Source organism: Raphanus sativus, chromosome 1 (assembly GCF_000801105.2).
Source record: "Raphanus sativus cultivar WK10039 chromosome 1, ASM80110v3, whole genome shotgun sequence".
Lineage (NCBI taxonomy): Eukaryota > Viridiplantae > Streptophyta > Magnoliopsida > Brassicales > Brassicaceae > Raphanus > Raphanus sativus.
Genome location: NC_079511.1, coordinates 22,835,922 through 22,856,371, shown reverse-complemented (window position 1 = coordinate 22,856,371; position 20,450 = coordinate 22,835,922). Strand labels below are relative to the sequence as shown.

The 20,450-nt window shown below is 39.2% G+C and overlaps 3 protein-coding genes across 4 annotated transcripts; 2 read left to right on the top strand and 1 right to left on the bottom strand.

Moving 5' to 3' along the window:
- Positions 1-59: 59 nt before the first annotated feature.
- LOC108810881 (DNA polymerase kappa) lies at positions 60-4,492 on the bottom strand. 2 transcript variants are annotated; one of them, XM_018582957.2, is made up of 15 exons: positions 4,334-4,492; positions 3,999-4,171; positions 3,740-3,913; positions 3,541-3,664; positions 3,351-3,451; positions 3,143-3,232; positions 2,906-3,001; positions 2,560-2,680; positions 2,348-2,476; positions 2,089-2,180; positions 1,896-2,007; positions 1,260-1,806; positions 1,057-1,170; positions 472-897; positions 60-360 (listed from the first exon to the last, which is right to left on the bottom strand). In XM_018582957.2, the coding sequence occupies exons 1-14, from the start codon at positions 4,413-4,415 to the stop codon at positions 873-875; spliced, it is 1,980 nt and encodes a 659-aa protein (XP_018438459.2). In that variant the 5' UTR covers positions 4,416-4,492; the 3' UTR covers positions 60-360; positions 472-872. The 2 variants fall into 2 exon arrangements, with proteins under 2 accessions (XP_018438459.2, XP_018438466.2); XM_018582964.2 differs by having other exon boundaries at positions 60-352.
- A 522-nt stretch (positions 4,493-5,014) lies between these two features.
- On the top strand, positions 5,015-5,545 carry LOC130497674 (F-box protein At1g49990-like). Its single transcript, XM_056990661.1, has one exon. The coding sequence runs from the start codon at positions 5,015-5,017 to the stop codon at positions 5,543-5,545; it is 531 nt and encodes a 176-aa protein (XP_056846641.1).
- A 5,303-nt stretch (positions 5,546-10,848) lies between these two features.
- Positions 10,849-11,583, top strand: LOC108837450 (F-box protein At1g49990). The gene has a single exon (XM_056990657.1). The coding sequence runs from the start codon at positions 10,849-10,851 to the stop codon at positions 11,581-11,583; it is 735 nt and encodes a 244-aa protein (XP_056846637.1).
- Positions 11,584-20,450: the final 8,867 nt, after the last annotated feature.

The window sequence follows — 20,450 nt, the reverse complement described above, 5'->3', positions numbered from 1 at the left end:
ACTCTTAGGAAGAAGCTTTGCTGTTCTTACTAATACGTTTTGTACAAGACTATGTTACGTAAGAAGAATCCTAAGTCAAATAGACTACAACAATAGAGATGCAGTATACTGTATACATATGATCTTAGTAAAAAATAGTATGGTCTGATACGTTTTAAGAATGAACATGATATATAACACAAGTCATTAAGAAACTCATTTGAGGAAAACTTTGGACCATTTAACAAGGAGATGATGGATATTAGCATCCATGCGAGTGCCAACTCCACCCCACACCAACATATCAGCCATGTCTCCAATCGACGACCCACTCACTTCTTTCACCTCCTCGAACCCAATTCTTCTGTAAAACCTAACCAGCTTGACACACATTTATGCAAGTCCAATTTGGTTCAGTATATTGCTAAACCGAACGGAGATAAGATTTCATTGTAGATGACAAAACCAAAACAGAGGGAGAGAGACATAGACCTTAGAATGGTAGAGATCAGAGTCGTAGATGGCTAGAAGCTGAGCAGTGCGGCAACCACAGTCGTAGCCATGTCGGATAGCTACAGCTCCTACGTATAAACCAACTCCAAGGAGAGACTTATCCATAACCATCGTCTCTTTCGTCAACCTTATCGTATCAAGATGCAGAACCAAGCCTCGTCCGAACCATGGCCTAACCACTCCCTCTGCTCGTCCTACCTCAGCTCCAGTGTCTGTGTTCTTCCCTGTCACTCTGAAAAACGGTCCTAAAGTCTGGATCTTTAAGTCAAGATTTCGAGCTTTTGATGACGTCAGGATGTCAGGCATGGACGGTAAGGATCTTGATTCGCCGAGGGAACTGGACGGTGAGAGATTGAGTCTCGGTGGGGGCAGAGCCATCTTCATTTCTTCTGGGTTCCGTCGTTCCTGAAATATGTTAAAGATAATATAATGAGTGAAGATACAGATGACAGGTGGCATCCACCCAGTGGATCAAACATCTCTAAAGGTGGCAACTTCACAAAACTGTGAAGTCCTCTCACATTGCCTAGTAATAAGGAAAGGTTAACTATGAACATGGCTTACGAGTTTTGATTGCTCTTTGTGAAGAATGTGTGTATGGGAATGTGTTTGCTATCATCCTTTTGATTTGGTTTCTGCTTCTTTGTCTTGGAATTTGCCTTTTCCTTTCCGAGAATCCTAACAAGTTATGTTCAGTGAGAAGCAGAGACTTGTGAGATGAAAAAAAAAATAGAGTAGGCTCAAGAGGTTTGTTACTGTTAGCTGACCTTCGTTTTGAAGTAGGTGTTGTGGAAGAACTAGGGCCAGATTCTTCATTTTGAAGTCTCTGGGCGAGATGGAAATCGGAGTGTTCTTGCCGTTCTTCAACAAAAGATGGAGGTAGCTCGATTCCACACAAGTTGCATTTGTACCCATCAACCCATAATAATGGCTCCATCTGCGGAAATATTGAAACTGCTTCGGTCTTTTCTGCACTTGTATCTGATTTGGACTCCTTGTGTTTCCTGAGCAGATCATCTCCTTCCAATACTTGCGGCCTTTTTTCCTCTTTCTTACATTCTTGATTTTGGGTTACTGATTGTTCTTCATATTCGACAACATCTTTCAGTTGATCATAGCTTGTGTCATGAGAAGTATAGGATAAACTCAACCTCTCATTGTTACTTAAACAATTTTTACTAGCATCTAAGTCAAATGAGTCATTGTCATCCAGATTTTGCCTTGATGAATCCTTTTGAACGATGAACTTGGTAATAGTTCCCTGTGAAGGATCAGAATGGCGGATTTCTTCACTGAACTGAGACATTCGCAGCCCTGTATAAATGAATTTTTAGTACCAAGGATAGTGTAAACTGTCTTGACGTTTCTAAAGACAGAAGAACTAAGAACATTAAAGGACGCACCTATCAGCCTTATAGAAACAGGAAGTTCTGCCTTCAACAGCTTTGTAGCATGCTTTAGAATATCCTCGCTTGAACATGTGTACCTCTGCAGGCTAACAGCTCTGCTCCTAATCTGATGATTGCAAATTGTCACACTTTCAGCACAAAGATGTATTTCAAAGCAGAGAAATAACTACACAATTTGGAAGAGCACCTCAAAGGAGGCAGTTTTCAGTTTAAGTGTTAGTGTTCTTGCCATTAGACCCTCCTTTTTCATGTCATGAGATAGCATTTCTGCAATTTCAGCTGGAAACCACAGACAACAATTCAGTGGCAATTATGCGGCCAGGTTGATGTTAAACACACACAATCCTTCTTCACTGAACTAAGCTTTTGTGGATCCATTGCGCCTTTGATTATCAAGTTACAGGTCTCATATGAAAGAAAACAATACAAATGCGCAAAATACTTACCTAACTTTGAATTTAGCAATCTTTCATCTCCTGTCGCAGCAAATGTCCTCTCACTGCTAATACTTTTACGAGACCTAACCTCAGGAGTGTCTGTTTTCCCAAGCCCCAGCCCAACAGCGAGAAAAAAGTCTACAAGAAAATGTCCAAAAATAAACAGCAAAATACTTCACTAGTAAGCAACAGTCCAACAAGAAAGCAGGAGATACTGCTACCTGCAGAAGACTGAGTAAAGAGAGCGTAGAGAAGAGATCCCTTCAGCACCATGTCCTCACATGTTTTAATCCCTAAGGCATCCTTCAGAATATGCTCGGTAACCTTACCGATTCCTCCTATCTGTTAAACAAATTCCAACTTGCATTTCAGAAAAGTACGCATATAGTTTTGACAACTCATAAAGAACCAACTCCAGCCATCATAAACAATGCTAGAAATTTTCAAGTTCTGTGTGGCATCTATACTTAGTTTCTACTGAATATACAACCCACCCTACGTAAACTTATCATTAATTGCACTTTATGCAGCAAATTGAATGAGCTTCGAAATAATTGGATCACATACCTTTCTTATAGGAAGGGAAGAGATGAATGTCATCACAGTTGATCGATCATTTTGTAGAACAAACTGTCCATTGGGCTTGTTTATGTCTGAGCAAACCTGTAATATGGCAGAAGTAGATATAGAAAACAGATTTCAGACGACACTACTACAGACCACACCGACACATGTGACATATAGAACCAGTGAAAGAGATGGACTTGGGTGATAAATATAATGTTATGCACATATAAGGAGAACCTTGGCGAGCAAGCGGTTTGCCGCGACTCCAGCACTGCATGTCAGTCCTCCAGTCTCGGAATGAACAGAAGATCTAAGCTCCTCTGCAATCTGCCCAAAGTGAAGAGATGGGCATAGTACAGTGGCAGTGGAAAACTTATCAGTTAGTAGTGTAAACGAAACAGATACAAATATTACAAAAGAATACAAATCCGGATCTCAGACTTACTTCTCCGCCCGAAAGACCTCTCTCTCGACAAACCTCAGTTATGTCAAGGTAGGCTTCATCCAAGCTCCCAGCAATGAAGTTAGGATCATAGTTCCTAAAAACTAAACGAAGCACATATATGCAAGTCAGGGCATAGAAACAGAGAACGGCAAGCTTAAAGCTACACATATCTGGAAGGTGAAGAGCAAACCTTTTCTTGTTAAATCACTGTAGTGAGTATACTTGGGGAAATCTACGGGAACAAATATCAAATCTGGACACAGTTTACGAGCAATGAAGCCAGGCATAGCTGCACGGACACCAAACTTCCTTGCCTAAGAGAGACAGTAGAAAGTTTAAACAATGATTACAAAGTTGTTAAGGACCAGTTGAAAACCACAGCAGCGTACCTCATAATTAGCAGTGGAGATCATGGACAAGCCACCAACAGCCATGGGTTTCCCCTTGAGGGAAGGATTGCTCAAAGTTTCAACAGCAGCATAAAAGGCATCCATATCAACATGCAGCCATACTCTAGACAGGTCTCGTGTAGCTTCAAGCTCTAAGATCCTTCTATCAACCACCTTCGAATGAAAAAAAAGAAGAAGCTGCATTGCTTCACATCCATAAAGCATAAACCTTTAACTCAGATATGATGGTGACACATACCTTCTGGTAATTAGATAAATCAGAGGCAGAGAGCTTAGCACACCTCTCACGCATATGCTCGATCTTCTGTTTCATAAGAGCTTCTTTACGCTCCTCGTTTTGAAAATACTTGGATCCTTTACTCATCTCATACACAATCCTCTGCACTTTCTCCTTGTCAACTCCCTCCATTCCTAACAAATTCACATTGACGACTTGAGAAACTTTACTCCCAACATCATCCAATAAGTAAAGATACAATTTTTTTCAAATTCAATTTTCGAAATTTTGTGGAGTGATTCTAGAATCAGAAGAGAGTAAAAAGGAAGAAAGAAGCATAATATATGGAAACAAACCGGCTTTGGCGTTGGTGAAGACGGTGTTGTATGATTCCCATGGACGCGACGGACTGTTGGTCGAGGATTCGCCTTCATCCATAGTCTCTCTCTCTCTCTTCTTCCCTTGGAAGCAAGCTTGCTGGAGAAAGAAGAAAAGGAAATGATTTTGCAAGGCGTGTGGTGTGGAAAAAGCCCGCCCGGTTCACACCTAAACCGATTATATTATTCGTACAATGTTAATGGGCTAACTTAAAGCCCAATAAACTTCTTATGAGAGATTTCGTTCTTTTAGTTTTTGGATTTTTTATAATAATTCTGTAAACTGTCATCAAATTGAACCGAACTGTATTTTAGTTTGGTTCAGTTAAAATCTCGGATTGTTTGATTTTGTCGACGATATGAATTTTAAATTAGACCATAATTATTGTATATTTTGGTTTATTCAGTTAATTTAGTGGGGGAAAAAACAAAACCAATCCAGTAAATTTTTGCAAATCAGACTAATATCAAAAGTTTTGGTTTTGTTCGAGTTGGTTGCTAGTTGCCGAGCCAAACCAAACCCAGATCCAATTGGATCTAAACCGAATATTTCGGTTCGGTTACAGCCTGTATCCTGGGCATTTATTTAATTTCCATCAGTTGTTGTGAGTGGCGAACCCTAAACCCCTAGACGCGACGCGAGTGAGCAGCAAAATCCCAATGGCGAGGGGAATAAGAAGGAAATCAATCCCAGAGTCAATGGTGGTGGAGATCATCGCGAGACTACCTTTGAGGAGCATTGCGAGATTCAAATCGGTGTGCAAAGAGTGGAGATCGTTGATAGAATCGTCTTACTTCCGCAGCCTCTTCGTCTCTCTCCACCGAAACTCATCTTCCTCCTCCTCCTGGTCACTTATGTTCCCAATGAAGTATAAGAATCCCATCACCGAAGCTATAGGGTTCCATGGATGCGAGATTCCCAAATCCCCAGCCTCTTATTTAATCCCTTTTCAACTGTATCCCAATCTCCCTCCTACCTTAAACTATTATTACTACGTAGACTCTTCTCACGGATTGGTTTGGATTGAAGTAAACCTCAACAATTTTGAAACCAAATCTTTCGTGGGTAATCCAGTTAAGCAGGAATGGGTTGAGATCCCTCCGTCTCCACATCCTCCTGCTAGCATTCTGATAAGCTGGCAGTCCCAATGGCATTCATACAGAAGAGGATCAGATCGAGAAGAGGAGTGAATCGTGGCTAGAGTGAAGAAGTGTTGAAGTGAAGAAGAGACTCTAGATGAGTGAGAGGGTCTAGAGTAATCAATAATGAATAAGAGAGACGTTGTCGTTTTATGAGTTACATTCAGTATTTAAGTATCGAAGTTGTAAACATTATGGTCATCAAAATTGATCATTAAAACAAATCTTATCTTCTTATCCTTTCTTCTATCCTCTCCCCTTTCTTCTAATATCCCCTCTTTTCTTCTTGGATAAGCTAAGCTTATCATTGGTATCAGAGCTTTTCCATGGCACCAAAGCAAGAGACTCATGCTGATCGAATCTCCACTCTGGAGAGTCAGATCGTGGGTTTTTCAGCTGCGTTCGACGAGTTGCGTGACGCGTCGAAGAAGAACGAACAGACGTTGAAGGAAACATCGGAGAAGTACGAAGCGAAGATTTCAGAGATCGATCGTAAGGCGGAGGAGCGCCATCACGAGATGATGGCGGCGATGAGTCAGAAACCTACCCCTGTGGTCACAAATCTGGAGAAATCGGAGGCTAAAACGGTAGGATCGGTGGAGATCCAGCGATCTTCCGAAAAATCTGCTCAACCTAGCCAGGGTTTGCAGATGCGTACGGAGAAAGGTCTGCTGCACATACCTGAAGATGTGAGTCCCTTAAGGTCAGCCGAGATTTCACCGGTGACCCACAAGGCTGGTTCGTCAGGGTTTTCACCTCAACAGAAACTCGAGTCACCCCCAAAGAAGCTCGATTTTCCTGACTTTGATGGAAAGAACCCAGATGACTGGATTTTCAGGATGGATAAATGTTTTTCGGTCAATCAAACAGCTGAAGGAGAGATGTTACCTATTGCAATGTCGTGTTTGATTAGTGGAGCTGTTACTTGGTTGAGGTTGATCCAAGACAGGGAGGAACCGTTGGATTGGAGGGATTTCAAGGTGAAGATACGGAAGCGTTTCAAACCTTCGAGGGGCGGTACTATATTGAGTCAGATGTTAAGGCTGAGGCAAACGGGTAGCATATCTGAGTATCGTGAGCAGTTTGAGGAGTTGTCAGCTGAGGTTCCTCACGTGACCAATGATGTGCTTGAAGAGATCTTTTTACATGGGATGAAACGAAGCTTAAGAGAGCAAGTGGTGCGTTTGAGGCCTGTGGGAATGGACGAGATAGTGGATATGGCTAAGATCATTGAGGAGCAGGAGAATGAGCGTAGCGCATATCAGTCTCGTTCGTTTCACAGAACTAACTCGGTACCAGCTCTTAACTCTCAGCAAAGGAGTCACCAGCCGAACTCCAGCCCAGTGAAACATGGAGACCACACACCGGCAAGGAAGTCCGCTGAATCTCACAGAGACAACAAGGGAAGTGAGAATCGAAGAGCAGTTCATAACCCTTGTAGACACTGTGGAGAGAGGTTCTTCGCTGGCCATCGTTGTAAGGCTTTCCAGCGATTCAAAAAACTTGAGTTGGAAGAGAGTGATGGGAAAGACGAGGATGAGTCGAGCGATGAAGAGAAATCTGAGGGTCAGAACGGCATACCGGAGCAGGAGTTACACGTTCTATCCTTGAACTCACTGGTGGGCATTACTACTAAGAAAACTATGAAGATGAAAGGGTTGCTGAAGGGTCGTGAAGTGGTGATTTTGATCGATTCGGGAGCTAGCTGCAACTTCATATCCAAAAAACTTGTGGAGGAAATGAAGTTACCGGTGGTTGATACTATGGGGTTTGGAGTAGCAGTTGGTAATGGTGAAGTGATAGCGGGGTCTGGGAAGTGTGAAGGCGTGGAAATAGAGATACAAGGAGTTCAAATCAGTGAAGAGTTCCTGAGGTTTGAGTTGGGCAGTATCGATTTGGTGTTGGGGTACTCGTGGTTGGCGAAGTTGGGTGAGACTCGTATCAATTGGGGTTTGCACATTCTGCGGTTCCAGAAGGCCGACAAGTGGGTGTCGATATGTAGTGATCCTGAGTTGTTGACTGCTCAAGTGTCTCTGAGAGCTATGGAGAAGTTGTGTGATAAGTAGGATTTGGTCTACTTGCTGGAGTTGCGGACGCTATTTGATAGTGAGAACGTGGATGCGAGCCGAAGCCCGAGCCATGCGGTCGCAACATTGTTGAAGAAATATGCGGGTGTCTTCCAAATGCCTAAGGGATTACCCCCTAAACGCACTAGGGAGCACGCCATAACACTTCAAGAAGGAACGTCACCGATTAACGTGAGGCCATACAGATACTCCCATACCCAGAAGAATGAGATAGAGAAGTTGGTTAAGGAGATGTTACAGGCAGGAATCATACGACCTAGCATCAGCCCGTTCTCGAGCCCGGTTCTGCTAGTCAAAAAGAAGGATGGAGGAATGAGATTCTGCGTGGACTATAGAGCGGTGAACAAGTGCACGATACCTGATCGTTACCCGATTCCAGTCATAGAGGAATTGCTAGATGAGTTGGCAGGAGCACCTATCTTCTCTAAATTGGATTTGAAATCAGGATACCACCAGATTCGAGTGAAGGCAAACGATGTGGGCAAGACTGCTTTTAAGACTCATGAAGGCCACTACGAATTTTTGGTGATGCCGTTTGGGCTGACGAACGCGCCGGCAATATTTCAATCAGTGATGAACGGTATCTTTAAGCCGTATCTGAGGAGGTTCGTTTTGGTGTTCTTCGATGACATCCTAATCTACAGCAAGAATGAAGCGGAGCATAAAGAACACCTGCGAATAGTCCTTCAACTCCTGAAGGATCATCAGTTCTACGCAAATGAGAAGAAGTGCGCGTTTGGACAGTCTGAAATAGCTTACCTTGGGCACATCATATCGGGCAAAGGTGTAGCAGCTGACCCTGAAAAGATAGTAGCAGTGAAGCAATGGCCTCAACCTAATAACATCACAGCGTTGAGAGGGTTCTTAGGGCTGACGGGTTATTACAGAAGGTTCGTTGAGAGTTATGGCAGAATCGCGAGACCTCTAACTGATTTGCTGAAGAAGGATGCCTTCCTGTGGTCTGAGATGGCTCAACTTGCCTTCTCGAAGCTAAAGACTGCTATGACTCAGTTACCGGTGTTGACTTTACCCAACTTTACCAAGCCATTCGTGGTAGAGACTGATGCGTCTGGAGTGGGGATTGGAGCGGTGTTGTCACAAGAAGGCCGCCCGATAGCTTATATCAGTAAGGCATTCTCGAGTAAAGGGAGAGTCAAGTCAGTCTATGAGCGTGAGCTTCTTGCTATTGTGCTGGCAGTTACTAAGTTACGACACTACCTTACAGGCAACAAGTTCACCATAAGAACAGATCAGAAGAGCTTAAAGCATCTATTGGAGCAGCGAGCTGTGTCAGTTGAACAGCAGAAATGGGCTTCTAAATTGCTTGGGTTGAACTATTCCATTGAGTACAGGCCTGGAAAGGATAACCGTGTTGCAGATGCTCTTTCTCGTCTACCGGTGAGAGAAGAGATCATGGAGTTACAGCTTACAGCTCCACTAACCATTGACAAGGTGGAGTTAGCTAAGCAAGTAGCTCAGGATGCGGTGCTGCAGGACATCATCAACGCGGTTAACAGAGGTGCCACCGAAACATCTGACTATAGTGTGAAGGATGGGTTGTTGTACAAAGGAACCAGAGTGGTAATTCCGGAGAAGTCCCCTTTCATTCCATCACTTCTAAGGCAGTTTCACGACAGCAGTGTGGGGGGACATGAAGGAGTTTTGAAGACTTTTAAGCGAATGAGTAGAGAAGTGTTGTGGAAGGGAATGCGTAATGAGATCGCAGAGTTCATTAAGGCTTGCACTACTTGTCAGCAGAACAAATACTCCACCTTGTCACCCGCAGGACTGCTCTCTCCTCTGCCAATCCCGCAACAAGTGTGGACAGACATCAGTCTAGATTTCGTGGAAGGCTTGCCATTCTCGAAGGGATTTGATGTCATACTGGTTGTGGTTGACAGACTTACGAAGTATGCGCATTTCATTCCTCTCAAGCATCCTTTCACGGCGAAATCGGTGGCTGAAATCTTCATCAGAGAAGTTGTGAAGTTACATGGGTTTCCTGAAACGATGGTGTCAGATCGAGACAAGGTGTTTCTGAGTCAGTTTTGGTCTGCTTTATTCAAAACTCAAGGCACGGCGTTGCACAAGAGCACCGCTTATCATCCGCAGTCTGATGGACAGACCGAGGTGGTTAATCGCTGCTTGGAGGCGTATCTGAGGTGTTTTGCAGGGAGAAAGCCGTCTTCTTGGGTTCAGTGGCTACCGTGGGCGGAGTACTGGTACAACACCTCTCATCACTCTTCCATTAATACTACGCCTTTCAAGGCCTTGTATGGGAGAGATCCTCCTAAGCTCCTCCGATTTGGGGATGTTCCAACGGCCAATGCAGAGGTAGAAGAGATGATAAAAGGTCGTGATGATCTGTTGCATGAGCTGAAGGACAATCTAGCTACTGCGCAGGCAAGGATGCAGTTGTCGGCAAACAAGAAGCGTAGAGATGTTGAGTTTGCAGTGGGGGACTGGGTGTATTTGAAATTACGACCGTACAGGCAGAAGTCTGTTGCATATCGCAGAGCAGAGAAGCTGGCTCCGCGGTACTTTGGGCCTTACAAGGTTGAGAAGAGAGTTGGAAAGGTTGCTTACAAGTTGCTGTTACCAGATCACAGTTTGATACACCCGGTTTTTCATGTGTCCCAATTGAAGCTTGCAGTGGAACCGAACACAAGGGTTCAGGAGCTCCCTTTAGTCCTTTCTTCTTCCTTTGAGTGGAATGCTGAACCTGAACAGTTGTTGGAGATCAGGAAGTCAGCAAATGGGAAGCATGTGGAAGTGTTGGTTAAGTGGTCTGATCTGCCTGAGTTCGAGAATTCGTGGGAGCCCTTGAGTCAACTGATGGAGCAGTTTCCTCACTGTCAGCTTGAGGACAAGCTGGGTCTTCTACGGGAGGGTATTGATAAGCTGGCAGTCCCAATGGCATTCATACAGAAGAGGATCAGATCGAGAAGAGGAGTGAATCGTGGCTAGAGTGAAGAAGTGTTGAAGTGAAGAAGAGACTCTAGATGAGTGAGAGGGTCTAGAGTAATCAATAATGAATAAGAGAGACGTTGTCGTTTTATGAGTTACATTCAGTATTTAAGTATCGAAGTTGTAAACATTATGGTCATCAAAATTGATCATTAAAACAAATCTTATCTTCTTATCCTTTCTTCTATCCTCTCCCCTTTCTTCTAATCTCCCCTCTTTTCTTCTTGGATAAGCTAAGCTTATCACATTCCCTTTAGTTTGGTAACCCACGTTGTGAATGGTGTCGTTTCAAGCTTCAAGATGGTTAGGACTTCTCACAAGTTTACTGAGCCTATAGAGAGAAAATATGAATGGGGAGTTTATGTGTATTCTTCTGAGACAGGGACATGGACTTTCAAGCGGCTTCGCTCCCCTTTTCCTCTCCAACACAGCGGTTTTTACAGGCCCTTGAACTTCAACGGGATGCTTTATATGTGGGAGAAGAGACTTGATGATCCTACTGGCCCAGGGGTCCTTGTATCTTATGACTTTTATGCTCAAGACGATGATGATGAGTGCGGGGTTATACCTCTCCCTGTCCCGGATATAAAATACCCTAGTCCTAGGAGATGCTTGACTACTTCGTGTGAAGATGTTATCTACGTTGAAGTACTGTGTCGGAGATTGAAGGTTTGGAAGCTCAAGAGTAACGACTCAAATGGGGAGTGGTGGCAGTTGACGAGAGAGGAGATCGACATGGTCTCTGTTGGCTTTGATGTCGATTGTTTTCCTTTGGGAATGAACCCGTTTGATATTGATTTCGTCTATCTATGGAGTCGACAACACGGTTGCTTGGTATCTGGTAATCTGAGGACACTAGAGTTTACTCTTCATCAGGAAACGGAGACTTGGAGTGATGGTGAAGGTTGCTGGCGCGTAAACAAGTACGATTCTAAGAAGTATATGGATCCATCCACACGTGGTACTGGGGTTCTTACATTATCACAATTTGTGCTCCCACAGTGGATGGATCCGGTGCCCCGTCCCCCAAATTGACATCCCCTCTTGGTGTATGTGTGTTCTGTTGTCTGGTTTATAATCATCAAACTATGTATTATCTGCTCTTTTGTGATGACTTAGTTGCTCTCTAAATTAACTTGCAGTGAAACATTAGCTATGCAATATATTTATCATGGATTTCTCTCTCTTGTCATACTCAACTTTATCAATAACAATGGACGCCTCTGGTCCGCAAAGTCATATTGTTAAGGGGTGGTCTGATCTCACCGTAGATGCTTTAACCTAACCTCCAGTTCGAGGTGATGATTGTAACGATTCTAAAACGTGCGGCAAGAACATCTACATGCTAACATAACATTCCTAGTTGCTTGTCCTTTCAAAAATGATATCTTGAGTTGAAGATTCTGTATCAAGTTGAACCTGTTACAGGATAGGCCAACTATGATGTGCCTTAACATAAAACTAGATTTTGACCCGCCCTTAAAAAAGGGGGGGGGTTATATTTTTTGTTGGAAAATTATTTTACGTAATAAAAATTATGATTTTTGATAAATTATATATTTTAACTTTTTATGAAATTTATCTTAAATTTACTTATATGATTTATTTTTGTTATTTTCAATATGATTAAATTTTAGAAGACTCTAAATAATTCTAACCCGTAATATGATTTTATTTATTTAAACCGAAGTTAAACTTATTTTACACTAATTTTTATTTTTATTTTTTTAAATAAAATATTTTATATCTTCAACACTCTTGTATTGAAAAATTCATTTGTGCGTTTCAAAACATATTCTATAATTTTATTAAATTTAGTTTATGTGATTTAGTTTTTATTTTAAATGAAGCTATTTTTTAAGGATTTGAGATAATTCAGACCGGTGTTATGATTTTGTTGATTTAATTATTTGTTATTACAACTTGATTTTATTTTGAGGTTTCGTTTAATAAATGCTTTCAAATAATTAATAATATGAAAGATTTTTTGGAAAGATGTGATGCAAACATTTAGGAAAGAAAATTTTCAAAAAGGCTAAGAACTGAATTATATTAATACTCTTTAATGTAATTGCAAAATAATGACTTTTGATTGGTTGCAAATAATGCTAAGAAAAATGTACTTGCAATTTTTGTAATTACTTAAAAATTTCAGGGGCAGTTTCATAAACTGTCATCTGCTTTAATTTATTAAATTTAGTTTATGTGATTTAGTTTTTATTTTAAATGAAACTATTTTTAAGGACTTGAGATAATTCAGATCCGTATTATGATTTTGTTGATTTAATTATTTTTTATTTCAACTTGATTTTATTTTGAAGTTTCATTTAATAAATGCTTTCAAATAATTAATAATGTGAAAGATTTTTTGGAAATATATGGTGCAAACATTTAGGAAACAAAATTTTCAAAAAAGATAAGAACTGAATTATATTAAATACTATTTAATGTAGTTGCAAAATAATGACTTTTGATTGGTTGCAAATAATGCTGAGAAAAAGGTACATGCAATTTTTATAATTACTTAGAAATTTCAGGGGTAGATTCATAAATTGTCATATGCTTTAATAGTATAGATTTTGATATGAAATATGTATATAAAGTTTAAATTTTATTTTATGATTATTTTAGACAAAAATGTTTTTAGGTAATTAGATTACTCTATTTTTGTATATTTTATAGATGTTTCAAATAGATAGTTTTTCAATATAATGGACTTTCAATTTTTATTAATAACATAAGTCCATTACTTTTTTTCCTTAATATACTGCTATATATGTTTCCAAACAACATTATATTGTTTTGTAATGATATTCATGTTTAAAAACATACAGTAATATATGCTTTTAGATCTAAGATTTTGTTAAAATTGCGTGCACAATATATGGTACATAATTAGAAAAGTTATATTCAATTGTTTTAAGAATATTTTGGTAGACAATTTATTGATTCTCTATCAAAAGATTTAAATCAAACCAATTTATATATCAAGTTTAGGTATGTTATTCAAATTTATTTGTTATATATTATTTTGTTTATATTTTGAAAAATTTAAAGCATATAATGAATTTTTAAAAAAAATAATTTAGATAATTTATCATAACCCGAACCCCCAAAGATGCAAATATAATTCAAACCGAAATTTAGAAATATCTGAATAGGGCTGAAATCTTTGATCTCGAAAACTTAAAACCCAAACAGATCCGGACCAAACCCGAATGGATACCCGAAAATCCACCCCTAGTCACTATTATATATCATATATATGTCATTGTATAATTAATCGTATTTTATAAATACCATCATATAAATAATCATATAATTAATAGTATTTTATATGTACCATCATATAAATAATAATACATAATATTTTAAAAATCTAATGTGAAATATAAAATCCATTATTTATGTTGGTATATGAAATTGGGCTTTTAATTGTATTTTTCTTATATATATTGAAGACACTATTTTAATAATGGTTATTGGAAAATATTTTAGTAAAACTTTTTGAGTATATGTATATTTTAAATCAATTTTTGATATAAATCAACTTAAATTATTACTTTGATTTGGAATATATATATAAAGTTTAAATTTTATTTTATGATTATTGTAGAACTTTTTTAGGTAATTAGATTAGTCTATTTTCGTATATTTTAAAGTTGGTCCAAATAGATAGTTTTTATAATATAATGAGCTTCCAATTTTTATTATCAACATAAGCCATTAGTTTTTTTTTATATATTGCTATCTATGTTTTCAACAATTTTTTTATATTGCTATTCATGTTTTCAATTTTTTTTTTAAATTGCTATCCATATTTCTAAACAAATTTTAGTAAGACTACTATTCAAATTTCGAAATAATCTCAATGTGTACATCCTTTTAATAATCTCAAATTTCTGTAAGACTACTATTCAAATTAGATTCAATTGTTTTAAGAATATCTTGGTAGAAAATTTTATCGAGGAAAATGGATATGGGATCGTAATATGTGGTAATTAGTATTAGATTTTTTTCTAAATATCATGCGACATAATTGGTTGAATTATGGGAAAGCATATTTAATTTTTTTTTTTTTTTGAAAAAAGCATATTTAATTGGGTTATGCCTTTTACGTGGGAAGAAAGAACTGATACAAAGAGAGTAATTTTCGATTTGTTAGGTTGCATATGATATTTACGTGGAAAGAAAGATTATTTGAGCAATTTCCTGTAATCACTTTTTAATTTAGAACGATACCCAAACAATCCAAATTTTAGCAAATATCGTAAACCACTTTTAAACCAATAGCCAAATACTCCAAATCTTTTTATAGTGTTATTCAAGTCTCCAAACAATCTCATTTTGTACTTGAATTTTAATAAGATAGATATCTAATGAAAACGAGCTGTAACAACTCTTTCATTTGGATTTGTATAATGCAGTTGAGCTAAGTACAGTTGAAATGATTAATTACTATTGTGATAATTTAATCAGGTTTTGGTTTTTACCATCTCTAGGTTCAAAACCATGTGGTCTTTTAACATAATTACAAAGAGTGGACAAAAAACATGAATCCAAAGAACCGAATCAGTGCCAAAATAATAGTACCAAACCTAACTGAAATTAATTAAATATTTAAACAGATACAAATATTTAGTATTTACAGGACCGAAAACTATCTGAACTGAAATATTTGGGATACCCAAATATATCTGAATCAAATTTATATATTTAAATATATTAATTATTTTAAAATTTAATATATAAAGTATCTTAAAATATATATAAGATATTTTTAGGTCGACCAAAATACTTACAAATATGTATATAAATAATAAAAAAATAAATATCTAAAATAATAAACAATATTCAAAACACTATTTTTTAAAAAAATATCTATTGATTCTCTATCTAAATATTCAAGCCAAATAAATTTATATTTTAAGTTAATTTAGATATTATGGCATATTTTATTCAAATTTATATAATAATATATTTTTTAGATTTTCAAAAACTTAAAGTATACAAATTAGAAAAAATATATATTTAAATGAGTATGAATGGATATGAAATCTTTATTTTAAAATTTTTAAAACTCAGAATAGATTCGAGCTGAATCTGAATAGATACAAGGGAATGAATGGGAGACCCAAGACATATCTCTAATAATTATTTTGGTTAAGGATACTGATGGGCTAAGAACTCCCAAGACCTATCTCTAATAATTATTATTTTGAGAAATTTCTTTAGATAATTTTTTTTAGTTTATTTTCACAAAAATAGTTTTTAAAGAAGAAAAATAACCAAAAAGTTTTTATTAAAAGATATATATGCATTTATATTCTTAAGGTTAACTAATTTAAGACTTAGAATTTAGAGTTAATAAGTGTGGTTTAGGGGATGAATTCAAAATTTTAAATCTATAAATTAATTCAAAACAAAAAGAAATTATTTTGGTCATTTGATTTTTTCAGTAATATTTTTGTGATAAAATTTTTTAAAAATGATATTTGAGAAAATTGCCCAAATATTGGTTAAGGATACTGATGGGCTCAAGAAGGAACATAAAATCGAAGCCTTTTAATAGACAAGCCTATTGAAGTTTTAGGATGCAAAGACCAAAGAGGCAAGAGTTTTTTACTACAAAAGTAAAACAAAAAAATACTAACTAACATTTTGGGTCTGGTCCGTTCGGTTTACTTTGTCTGTAACCGGTAACCCTTTTTTTTTTGAACAAAAACCGGTTACCCTGGACCAGATTTCTTTTCCATCATGTGAGTGTCGAAAATCAGAAACCCGCAAGGAAGGGAGTTTCTGATTGAGAGTGGCGAGTGGAACCCTAAACCCCAAATGGAGACAGGAATAAGAATAAGAAGATCGTTCCCAGAGTCAGTAACCGTGCAGATCATCGCGAGATTACCGTTGAGAAGCATCGCGAGATTCAAATCGGTGTGCAAACAATGGAGATCGTTGATAGAATCGTCCTACTTCCGCAGCCTCTTCGTCTCTCTTCACCCAAACTCATCTTCCTCCTCCTGGTCTCTAATGTTCCCGAGGAAGTATCAGAGTCCAATCACAGAAGCTATAGGCTTCCATGGATGCAAGAGATGGGATATTCCCAAATCTCCAGCCTCTTGTATCATCCTGATAGATTTATGATGTATCTAACTCTGTAACTCTCTCTCTCGCAATGAATCTCTCTTTGTATTTGAATGAAATAAGTACTTGATTATAGAAGTCCTCACGATCTCATAGCGATCGATCCATGACTCATATCGTCAACAGAATAACAACCAAATCAAGCATAAAGGAAATGTAAAAGCTTCAAATGTATTTATACTCAGATGATAAAGTAAAGACTCTGACTCCTCCAGTGTCTTTACTTCTTCGGTTCCTCCTTTTCCATGTCAGATGTAATCATTTTTCCCTCCCCTTCTTCTTCAAATATCTTCTCTTCCGCGCCACTACTCTTCTTTCCTCTCTGCCTCACATAAGCTCTTCTATACTTATCAATACTCCCTCCTTTAAAACCAAGCTTGTCCTCAAGCTTATAGTATGGAAACTGCTTCACAAACTCATCAAACGACATCCAAGTATTCTCATATGATGGTGCATCACTCCACTGGATCAACAACTCCAACTCTCCCTTCTGATCATAACGCTTCGCTAAAACCTCCACTGGCTGTAACTCGTCACTCAGCTCTTCAACACTCACCGGAGGCAGAGGATTGACTTCAACTCCTGATCCTACCACTGCCTTAAGTTGAGATATATGGAACACGGGATGGATCTTTGATGACTCTGGCAAAGCCAGTTTATAAGCTGCCTTACCAACGCGAGCCACAATCTCAAACGGTCCAAAGAACTTCGCAGCTAACTTCTGACACACCCTCCGAGATACCGACTGTTGTCTATACGGCTTCAACTTCAAATACACCTTCGTCCCCACCGTAAACTCTACATCACGACGATGAAGATCCGCCGACTTCTTCATCAACTCTTGAGCCCGTAACAAATTGGACTTAATGTGTCCCAACATCTCGTCTCTTTCCTTCAACGCTACCTCCAATTCAAAATTCTTAGTCGAACCGTCTTCAAAGCGAACCAAGGTAGGTGGTTCCCGTCCATAAACAGCTTGAAATGGCGACATCTTCAAAGATGTATGGTATGACGTATTGTACCAAAGCTCAGCCCAATTCAAGAAACGAAACCACGTACGCGGATGTTGAGAAACAAAACATCGCAAGTAAGTCTCTAAGCACCGGTTCAGAACCTCAGATTGCCCATTCGTTTGAGGATGAAACGCCGTACTATACTTCAACTGCGTCTCTGCCAAACGAAAAGTTTCCTTCCAAAACGAACTCAAGAAAATCCTGTCTCTATCAGACACAATGCTCCTGGGAAACCCATGTAAACGCACCACCCCTTCTATGAACTTCTGAGCCACGTCGACAGTAGAAAACGGATGCTTAAGCGGTAGGAAGTGGCTATACTTACTAAGCCGATCAACCACTACAAGAATCACGTTAAACCCCTGTGACATTGGTAGCCCTTCGATGAAATCCATCGTGATATCATCCCACACTCTATCTGGAACTGGCAATGGTTGCAGAAGTCCAGCAGGAGACAAGGTGGAGTTCTTATGTGTTTGACAAACTGAACACTCTGACACGTACTGCTGAATCCTCTTATAAATGCCTTCCCAATAAAAAGATTGTTGAACCCTCTTCAGTGTTTTCAGCACACCAGAATGACCTCCAATCTTGCTATCATGACACTCTCTCAATATCACCGGAATGAATTTCGACTTCTTAGGTATCATCAACCTTCGTTTATACCATACTCTGCCTTCTACAACTCGATAATTTGGGTTATCCATCTTCCCTTTCTCACACAACTTCAATAACTTCTGCAAAGCTTCATCAGTCTCAATCTCCTTATACACATCCTGCAACTGCAATACGGAAGGAATTACCAAAGCCAACAACTGTGAGCTTGCTAACTGAACCGAAGATTCCAAGCACCGAGACAACCCATCAGCTGCCTTGTTCTCACAACCTGGTTTGTACACAATTTCGAAATCAAATCCCAGAAGCTTGACCAACCATTTCTGATATTCCATGTTTACTTCCTTCTGCTCAAGTAAGAACTTCAAGCTTCTCTGATCTGTATGTACCACGAACTTCCTTCCTAAAAGGTAGTGTTTCCATTTGTGAACTGCCATCACCACTGCCATGAGTTCTCTTTCATACGCCGGTTTGAGCTGTTCCCTCGGTGTTAAAGCATGGCTAAAATATGCAATCAGTTTCTTGTCCTGCATCAACACCGCTCCCACTCCAAAACCTGAGGCATCCGACTCAATCACAAATTGTTTCTCAAAGGATGGAAGCGCCAAGACTGGAGCTGTTACCATCGCTACTTTAAGCTCATCAAACGCCACATTAGCTTCTTGATTCCAATCAAACTGATCCTTCCTCAACAGTATAGTTAGAGGTCTAGCAATACTACCATAGTCTTTCACGAACTTACGGTAATATCCTGTTAGTCCAAGGAAGCCTCTGAGCTGCTTAATAGTTACAGGAGTCGGCCATAATCTCATTGCTTCTGTTTTTGTTTTATCAGTCGCTACCCCTTGAGCCGAAATAATATGACCCAAGTACTCCACTTGAGCCATACCAAATACACATTTCTTCTGGTTTGCAAACAGCCCTTGCTCCTTGAACACTTGCAAAACCAAACGAAGGTGCTCAACGTGGTCCTCCATTGATTGGCTGTAAACCAATATATCGTCAAAAAACACTAAAACGAACTTCCTGAGAAACGGTTTGAACACTTGATTCATGAGTCCCTGAAAAGTGGCTGGTGCATTAGTCAACCCAAAGGGCATGACCAAGAACTCATAATGCCCCTCCACTGTTCTGAAAGCCGTTTTGTGAATATCTTCTTCCCTCATCCGTATCTGATGATAGCCAGAGCGTAAATCAAGTTTTGAAAATACAGAAGCTCCATGTAACTCATCTAGTAGCTGATCTATCACCGGAATAGGAAACTTTCTGGAACTGTAACACGGTTCAATGCTCTGTAATCGACGCAGAACCGATGTGTGTTGTCCTTCTTCTTGACTAACAGAACCGGACTGGAGAATGGACTGCTACTCTCTCTTATTATCCCCGATGCCAACATCTCTGCTACCATTTTCTCCATGATTATCTTCGTAGCATGCGGATATCGGTAAGGCCTAACCGACACTGTCTCAACTCCCGGTGTTAAAATAATCGCATGCTCCCTTCCTCGAACCGGTGGTAAGCCTTTAGGAACCTCAAACACCTCAGTCCATCCTTGTAACAGATTAGTTATCGCCGCAGGCATAACTGGCTGAATAGGTGTCGTCACTGTTTTAGTGACACTCGATACATTCAAACTAGCACCATCTGAACCTTGTCGTGTCAATGACTTGAGTGACAATCTTGGGCAATGTAAACTTCTATCTCCCCACAATGTCACTCGCTCTCCTTCACAAACAAAAGATAACCTCTGTTCCTTCCAGTCTACCTCACAGACGCCCAACGTTTCAAGCCATTGGATTCCCAAAATTACATCCACTGATCCCAACTCGAGTGAAATGAAATCAGCTGTGAACTTCGTAGAACATAGTTGAAACGACACGGCTACACACACTCCAGACCCCTTCACCATCACTCCATTTCCCAGCAGCACATCTAAGCCATTATCTTCAGACATCTCCAATCGTAGCTTCTTCGCAACTTCTGGTGAGATGAAGTTGTGAGATGCTCCACTGTCTAACATCACTATCACTTCTGTATTACCCACTCTTCCCCTTAACTTGGTTGTCTTTGGAGACTCAATTCCCAAGTAAGCGTTAAGAGATAGTGTCCTGAGCTCAGACGTGGATGCTT